Below are 9,074 nucleotides of genomic sequence, written 5' to 3'. Positions count from 1 at the left end.
AGGACAGAACGGGACGGACGGGAGCCAGTCAAAAAGCGCTTGCCTTGCATGTGTTGAGGTTCGCTGACGGACTGACAAAGAGTGAACGAGAATGACGTGTTTAAACAGGAGGAGGACTAATTAGGGAACGAGTGGTAGCTAGGGCTGAACGAGTGAGCTCAGATAAGGGAAATTGGCAAATCATGACGATACCTCAGCAGAGCATCTGCTTCGAGTGTGGAGATAACTGCCATCACATAAGCTGATGGTTACATCCGCCACCTACTGATTCCGCGACGTCATTTTTTCCGAAATAAATGACGCACTTAGTTTTCGCCTCATTTGCCACGCGGGAAGCCATTGCCCATTACGCAAATAAACGGTTGTCCTCCTGGATTGCAGCACACAAATGAGTTTAAATAAGACTGTTTAGGTATGAGTGTGCCACTTTATCACTTTTCAGCACAATCATTAGGCCCACGCACTAGAGGCCGGCTCGCTGAATTATGCATGTTTGTTTGTTGCTTTCATTACGCCGACAGTCGTATGAGGCGGATTTATGGAGGATTTCCCAGTGCTTCCTCATACTTTCCACTTAGAGGGATGATGAGCACTTTGGGGCATCATGAGCTCCATTGTCATGCATCGATGAAACAAGCTTCATATTTTTACTTCTGGCTCGTGAGCCGACAATTGCACTTGTGCCGTTTGGGATTTGGCTGCAGTGAACACTAACGACCAATGGTGGAGAAACATGACATGATACATCCGAAGAGAACTTCAGTGAAGTAAAACAAACAGTTTCGAGCTGTGGTCATGGGACACTAATTATATATATATATATATATATATATATATATATATATATATATATATATATATATATATATATATATATATATATATATATATATATATATATATATATATATATATATATATATATATATATCAGGGGTCGGGAACCTATGGCTCACGAGCCATATATGGCTCTTTCTATGAGTATCTGTGGCTCAGAGACCAATTTGATTGCATGCAAAATTTCTCCATTTTGTTCAAAACCGGAGATGTCTATCCTATCCAGGTACACGTAAAGCCAAACCAAAGCTAGATTCAAAGGCAACACTTCGCAGTATATATAGGGCACGTTTTTTACTACAATTTACAGTCAAGGTGTCACACAAAAAAAGGGGGAAAAAAACTCGTTTTGGCTGTACAACGCTAAAGAATCCTTTATTTAAAAGTTCACTATATAATCTGTGTTCAGTGTTCAGATACTTTATGATGAATCCACAGAACTGTAAATACGCCAAAACACCGGAAGAGAACTTAGTCATTTGATTGGGTGAGTGGGAGGGATGGGTGGAGCTATGCAAAAAGTACAAGCATTCCCTCCCATCTCTCGCCAAAGGTAAGCACATAAGGCTCCCTATTCTCAGAATGTTGTGACTTTTTTACAAAATAAATGCTTGCATCTGGTTTTGAAACCAATATGTATGAAAAAAAAGGTCAAAAGGAGTTTAACCGATCTTGAGTAATTGCAAGAAAGAGACAAGTTTAAAGTGGTCTGTTTGTTGAATTTGGGACAGGGGCTCTGGCATTATTCTCTTTTCATAATTTTTATCAAATCATCAAAAATAAGCTTGTTAAGCTTTTGTCTGGGGCGCCGGTTTAGCAATTTAGTAAATTTGTCTCATAATACATGGTGTGGCTCTTTCCCAAAATAAAATTAATATTTTTTGCTTTTATGGCTCTTTGAGTCAAAAAGGTTCCCGACCCCTGATATATATATATATAATGTAATGGTTGGTTTGTTGGTTGGATCCCTTAACCATTAGGGTCGTGGGGCACCATTTCCTGTGGTGTGTCTTGGGCAAGTATAGCTTGGTGGCACCCATCCCTTTCCGGGCCAACATTGTGTATTATGCTTGTTAGCAGAGCTCCACCTCAGGATAGGTGATGGGAATTCCAGCTCCTCTGTAGGGTTGCGGGGGAGCTGGAGCACATCCCAGCTATCTTCGGGCAGTGGGCAGGGGACACCCAGAACTGGTTGCCAGCCAGTTGCAGGGCACACAGAGACAGACTCACTTGATCACTCAGACCTAGGGACAATTTGAACCGGCCGATTAACCTGACATGCATGTTTCTGGAAAGCGGGAGAAAACTGCAGTGCCCAGAAGAAACATGGAGAACATGTAAACTTGCTGAAATTGAACACTGGAACACCATGGGTCTGCTTGCCAACCACTAAACTGTCGTGCTAGGTTTCACCCATACCATACATTACCAACTGTTATGTAGCATTGTGCACGAAATGAAAAATTGGAAAAGTGAAAAAAATAAAACAAAAAAAGACTAAAATGAAAAGAAAAGATAAATTAGGGAAAAAATGTGAGGGGGCAAAAAGAAGGAAAAGCAAGAAAGAAGAACTAAAATGCTAGAAAAAAAAGAATAAATGAAAAAAAAAAAAAAGAACCAAATCAAGAAAAAAGTGAATGATGGCAAGAAAGGTATAAGGAAAAAAAGGGAAAAAGCAAGAAAAAATAATTTTTAAAAAGCTAAGAGAAAAGACAGTTTTTTATAGTATTTGTAGTACATTTAATCGGTATATAAAATAATAATGAGAGATTATCCACAAAATTATTTTTTTGAAAAACAATTATCCTACTAAATTGTAGTAATAGCATGTATTTTTTAACACTCAGCGGTGAACCTTTAGTTTATTTAAACCTTTTATATATTAAGCAACGTTTAAGTCAAGCAACTCAGAATATCGGAAAAACGCACAACATAATGTCGAATAAAATATTGACTTTTTGATGCAACAACAACTAAGAAATACAAGGACAAACTTTGCATTTTTATGAGAGAAAAAGTTGATCGTGAAACACATTATCCCTGAAAAACAAAGGAAACTTCAATTGAGATATAGAATTAAAATATTTACACACAAAAAAATGATTACATTATTGACTAATCAAAAGAGAAAAATTTGTTTTGAAGGGATACGGCTCTAGTTTGGAAGGGAGTGGGGAGCCGGCTCATAGAGGCGTTTCGTTCGTGAACGACAACTCCAACTATTAAAGCTATTTCCCTAAAACAGGTGTCACCAACACGGTGCCCGCGGGCACCCGGTCGCCCGCAAGGACCACATGAGTCGCCCGCGGGCCTGTTCCAAAAATAGCACATCTCATAGAGAGCTGCGTCTAAAAATTAATTTTGTTCTGTTGCTATTATTTTTTTAATCACACTTGTATGTATATAGATTTAAAAAATACTATCTTAAAAATACTTTAAGGTTAACGCGCACAATATTTACCTATGGGCAGTAAAGTAGAGCTTGTGGGATGTGGAGAGTAAGCTAGCGGGCGCTGTATGCACTTTCGTACCCCAAAAACATGGCAGAAAAAAGAAAGAAAACGTATCTCTTTCACAGTGAATGGGAAGAGGAGTTCTTTTTTACGACTGTAAAAGAAACCTGCGTGTGTCTGATTTGCGGGACGACCGTGGCGACAGCAAAACGGCACAATGTGGAGAGACATTTCAATACGTGTCACAAAAGCTACCATGATAAATATCCACCTGCAAGCGCCCTACGGGCAGAAAAAGCCCGTGAGCTAAAGACCGCTCTGGGTAAGCAACAGTCTTTTTTTACGAGGCCGGCCAAAAACTCACAAAAAGCAACCGAAGCCTCGTTTAGAGCTACACATTTTCTGATCAAGAAAAAAAAGGCATTTACAGATGGAGAAGTTGTCAAAGAAGCGATGTTATTAATTGCTAACACTGTATTTAAAGACGAGAAAAATGGAAGCGACCTAATCTCCACTCTTTCCGACGTCCAACTGGGGGCATCTACGATGGCAAGACGAGTATCAGCTATGTCCAGTAACTTGGTCGATCAGTTGGAGCAGGATCTGGCGAAGTGCAAGTGGTTTAGCCTCCAGTGCGATGAGTCCGTGGACAGCAGCAGTACAGCGCAGTTATTGGTTTTTATCCGGATGGTGTTTAATGATTTCTCCACAAAAGAAGAACTCCTGACACTACTGCCCTTAAAGACAACTACGAGAGGAGTTGACATTTATAACACGGTGAAGGAGTTTTTCGTGCAGAAAAAGGTGCCATTGGAAAAGCTGGTAGCGGTGACAACAGACGGGGCTCCTGCTATGGTCGGCCGACAGACAGGTTTCATCGCTCACTGTAAACGTGACCCAGACTTCCCCAAATTTCTGCATTACCATTGCATCATTCACCAGCAGGCGTTGTGTGCGAAAGTGATCGGCTTTGGGCACGTGATGACTCCCGTTGTGAAAATCATAAACAACATCCGCTCCAAAGCAAAGCAGCACAGGATTTTCAAGGTACTATTAGAGGAGATGTCAGCAGAATATGGGGACCTACTGCTACACACAGAAATCAGATGGCTCAGCAGAGGACGAGTTTTGCATCGTTTTTTGTCTCTTTTGCGTGAAATCAAAGAGTTCATGCAGTCCAAAGGCGAAGATGTCTCACTGCTAGAGGACACAGAGTGGACACTTGACCTTGCATTTTTGGTGGACATTACTGGGAAATTAAACCTCCTGAACTGCCAGCTGCAAGGCAAAGGTAAGACTGTTGTCGATATGATAAGTGCTTTAAATGCATTTAAAGCCAAAATGAATGCATTCTCTGCAGATTTACAGAGAAAAAAAGTTCTGCACTTTCCCTCTGTGCAGTCAGTGCTGAAAGACAATGCTTCTGCATCTGAGACATTTGAAAAAGTGGCAGAAAAGTACATTGAAGTAATAAACAGACTTGGGCAAGAGTTTGAGAATAGGTTTTGTGACCTTCATCAGCTTGAACCATGTGTGTTCTTCATTTCCAACCCTTTCATGAATGGGGACACAACATGCTTTGCTGAGCAGTTAAGTGCAACGTTCAACTTGGATGCTGGACAGGTGGAGATTGAAATTATAACATTGCAAAATGATCTCCATCTCAAAGCCTACCAGGCTGCACCAAACTTTTGGCGCCTTGTTGACACAGAGAAGTACAGTGGAGTATGCACAGCAGCCATGAAGGTTGCCAGCCTGTTTGGCTCAACCTATCTCTGTGAATCAGCATTTTCTGACATGAACTTCATCAAAAACAAACACAGAACACGCCTCACTGATGCACATCTGAGAGACTCACTCACAGTTGCAGTGTCAAGTTACACACCAGATTACAACACACTGGTGAACAGCATGCAATGCCAGTCTTCCCACTAACCAAGGACGGATACCAGATGTAGTCAGTGACAACATGGTAGTGCCATGGCAAAGTTGAATTAAAATATTGAAGAATTGTGTTCAATTTAAAAGTGTGTTCATGACATTTAAAAGTTATAATTTTGTTAAACATAACACAGACTTGGCCATTAGTTCAAAATGTGAAATAAAAAATGTATTACATATTTAAAAATATGTAAGTTGATTTTGTTTAACATTACATAATTGTTAACTTTTTGAAACATGTTGCAACATAGTTCATGATTTGTTAACAGGGCATGTCAGTGGCTTGTGCAAATATTATATAAATATTTTTTGCTAAAATGTAGTGATGTAAGTGATCATCTGAAAATGTAACAAATACTGTGATTAATAGAGATAAAGTGTTGAATATTGATATCTGTTTCCCACCTTGTTGTCATTTTTGATAATCATTGTTAGAAATCATTAACATGATCAGTGTCTTTACATAGGTGAGTATTACTAATCATTATAAATAATGTATAACTAAAGGCAAACTGAGCAAATTTGTTATTTCAGAAGAGCGTATCAAACTGGTAGCCCTTCGTATGATTCAGTAACCGTGAAGTAGCTCTCAGTTTCAAAAAGGTTGGTGACCCCTGCCCTAAAACAACAGGACACGCGCACACACACAAACCCACGCAGGCAGGCATTGCAGTATGTCTGATTTAGTATGAGATAAATGACTACTGATTCTAATTTGTTTGTGTTGAGGCTTTAATTCTATTCCCCTGTGATGTAGTGTCACCTGCTGGTTGTTGTTAGAATTGAATTATCTATTGTCATTGATACCAACGTTGTGAAACATTGTATGCAACGAGATTAGCAGGGTTGGGTAGGGTTACTTTTACTTTGATACTTTCAAATACTTTTGGATTACTCCAATGCCAAATATGTTAATAAAAGACAAAATAAAATAAATATGAATAAGATTATGACTCACAACACGTGGTAAGCTTTCTCTCCTGGCTTTGATCTCTTTGATCTCCGTCAAAACTAACATAAAATGCGACAGAAACAAAATGAAAATAAATCCAAACAGCTTGCCAACATCATTTTTGTCGTTCCATGTATTCCGTTACTCCCCAAGCCAGCACAAAATTTAGTAATTTTATTCATATTTAGTTTCTTTTGTCTTTTATTAGCATATTTGGTATTGGAGTAATCCAAAAGTAATTGAAAGTAATCAAGTTACAGTAACCCTACCCAACCCTGGAGATTAGACATGACAGCCCAGGGTTAACATGTAATAAAGACTTTAAAGAGAAAAATATTGAATCACGGTGAAAGACAAAAAAATATTTTTTACAACGCAGTGCTTAGAGACTTGCCTAAGTTCTAATATTAATGTGATGTTTATGAATGAAAAGGAGTAGTGTATTGTAATACTAGTGCAATTATATTTACAACCCCAATAAGTCAAAACGTATATATTTTCACAGTTTTGTGTAATAACACACTTAGCAGCAAAAAAAAATAAAAAAAATCACAAGATATGTTTTCACAAATTTGTGTGCTCCTTTAGGGTGGTGATGGACCCGGTAAAGAAGCTGTCACTGAGTCTGTTTCTCCTGGCTTTGGGGGTCCTGTGGCATTGACCAGAGAGCAACAGGTCAAAGTGGTGGTGGGCAGGGGTTCAAGTATCTATTATAATGTTGATGGCTATGCTTCAGGATCGCAAGCCTACAATTACTCTAGACTGGTCAGAGAGAAGCCAATGATTTTCTGGGCTGTGTTGATTACTCTCTGTATGTTTTTCCTGTCCTGCCAGCATACCACACAGTGACACTGTATGCCAGAATGCTCTCCAGTGTGGCTTTGTAGAAGGACACCAGGAGCTTATGTTCCAAGTTATTCTTCCTGAGAAATCTCAGGAAGTAAAATCACTACTGGGCTTTCCCAACCACAGCCCTGGTGTTGTTGGATGAGAGGAGGCCATAGGAGTTTTGCAATCCCAAGAGTTTGAAGGATTGGACTCTCACTAAACAGTCTCAATTGAAGATGACTGAAGCTGGGTCTGTGCTAGCACTCCTCTAGTTGAGTATGACTTCCTTGGATTTTGTGGTGATGAATTGAAGTTCATTTTTTCAAACACCTCGTCGTCAGCACCTCCACCTCTTTTCTGTATGCCATAAGTAGAGGGCTCAGCACACATTCTTGGGGGGATCCAGTGCTTAGCGTCAAGGTGAAGGAGACATGACAGCTGAGTTTCACAGCCTGCGGGCAGTGAGAAAGAAAGTCCCTGATCCAGCTGCAGGTTGAGGTGAGGCCTAGGAAAGAGAGTTTCTCCACCAGGATCTCCAGGACGATGGTGTTGAACTTAAAGCTGAAGTCAGGAATAGCGTTCTGACTTAGCTCCTGCGTTTCTCCAAATGGCTCAGCACAGCATGAAGAGCGGAGTTTATTGCGTCATCAGTGGAGTTGTTTGCCAAAATGATGAGGGTCCAGTGTGGGGTTTTAGGAAACCTTTCTAGCTGCTTAACAAACACGCATGTTTATACGTTCAAGAAATTTTAGAGGCAGGATCTGAGAAAGCTTTAGGATGGGTGAAGGCCATTAATACATTCCTTGTCCTCCATGAAGAAGCAGCAGTGTCATGTCAACCTTTATTTGGGCCACTTAATAAAACATAAGTGCTATCTTTCGCTGTTAAATATGTGAAAATGACAAACATAAGTTAAACCGGTGAGCTGACCCTTAAAAGTATTCATAAATACGAGGAAATACTACATGGGTTTTGCATATAATCTGTATTTCATCAATGTATTCCAATTAATTCCTAATATAATGCATTTTGGAGAACACATGTCTTATCTTTGTCATCCTGAGCTGTGACGTCATCAGGAAATCAAGTTTTTGTAGTTTTTGTGGATAGGCATAGGCTGTAAAACCATGAGTGAGCAGCCAAAAAGGGACTAGATGGCCAAAAAACACATGGAAAGTCCTTGTTTAACCTTATCCTCCTTGTTTTATAACCTTATCTTCTCTGTTTCTTTATCTTCTTGGCTTTTTTACCTCACTGTGAATGTGTGTACTGGAGTGTCATGCCCAATTTCGTTGTCACAATATGTTAACCCATTTTGTAACAATGACAATAAAGGTATATTCTATTCTATTCTATTCTATTCTATTCTATTCTATTCTATTCTATTCTACAGGGGGCTAACGGGAACTGATTAACGAAAGGCAGCCTCAGCCTCGGCGTAATAATGCGAGACTGGCAAACGAAAAAAAACACTCAGGACAGGAAGAAATTAAGGGACACAACAAAATTGGCGCTAATGCCAGGCTAGACGGCCAAACTACATGTAGTGGGCAGCCAAAGAGCGCCAACCGGGAGCAAAGAAAACGGAAAAGCCCTCAGCCACCCAGACTCTAATCGAGAGCTAGGGGGACAGAATTATACCAAAGGCGGGACAAGCGGCAAAAAATTGAAACAAAAAGCCACCATCTTTTACTTCCAAGCAGAAATGAGCGGTATGCAGTCGCTGTTCACTACAATCTTTGTTTTGGAGGTCGCCTCACATGTTGTGTTAATGGGATTTGCCATTTTGAAAGTATTGTCTCCCTCCAATAAAGCAATAGCTCTACAGGAAACAAGTCAAATAGGCCAACTTTGAAACTAAATTTGTGGAGTTCAGGGCGTGTTTGATATTTTGAAAGATATTTGCATAACTGTGGGAAGGTACACAAAACATTCTGTGCTTAAGTGAACAAAAAAATCTGTTTGGGAATACCTTTAAACATATGAGAGAACTCTTTTTCCTGGATTTGCTGCAAGATAACCGCATCCAGGAGGATAATTTGAGCATTTAAATAAAACAATAC

General features: G+C 39.7%; 1 protein-coding gene across 2 annotated transcripts; it reads left to right on the top strand.

Moving 5' to 3' along the window:
* The first annotated feature begins 3,092 nt into the window (after positions 1-3,092).
* On the top strand, positions 3,093-5,516 carry LOC148356593 (general transcription factor II-I repeat domain-containing protein 2A-like). 2 transcript variants are annotated; one of them, XM_088348396.1, is made up of 2 exons: positions 3,093-3,612; positions 3,775-5,516. In XM_088348396.1, the coding sequence occupies exons 1-2, from the start codon at positions 3,378-3,380 to the stop codon at positions 5,223-5,225; spliced, it is 1,686 nt and encodes a 561-aa protein (XP_088204522.1). In that variant the 5' UTR covers positions 3,093-3,377; the 3' UTR covers positions 5,226-5,516. The 2 variants fall into 2 exon arrangements, with proteins under 2 accessions (XP_088204522.1, XP_088204520.1); XM_088348394.1 differs by having other exon boundaries at positions 3,093-4,581; positions 4,651-5,516.
* Positions 5,517-9,074: the final 3,558 nt, after the last annotated feature.

The sequence above is a fragment of the Urocampus carinirostris genome, chromosome 11 (genome assembly GCF_059441175.1).
Source record: "Urocampus carinirostris isolate Australia breed hairy pipefish chromosome 11, RoL_Ucar_1.0, whole genome shotgun sequence".
Classification (NCBI taxonomy): Eukaryota; Metazoa; Chordata; class Actinopteri; order Syngnathiformes; family Syngnathidae; genus Urocampus; species Urocampus carinirostris.
The sequence above is the reverse complement of the archived record's forward strand: the minus strand, read 5'-3'. Positions and strand labels throughout refer to the sequence as shown.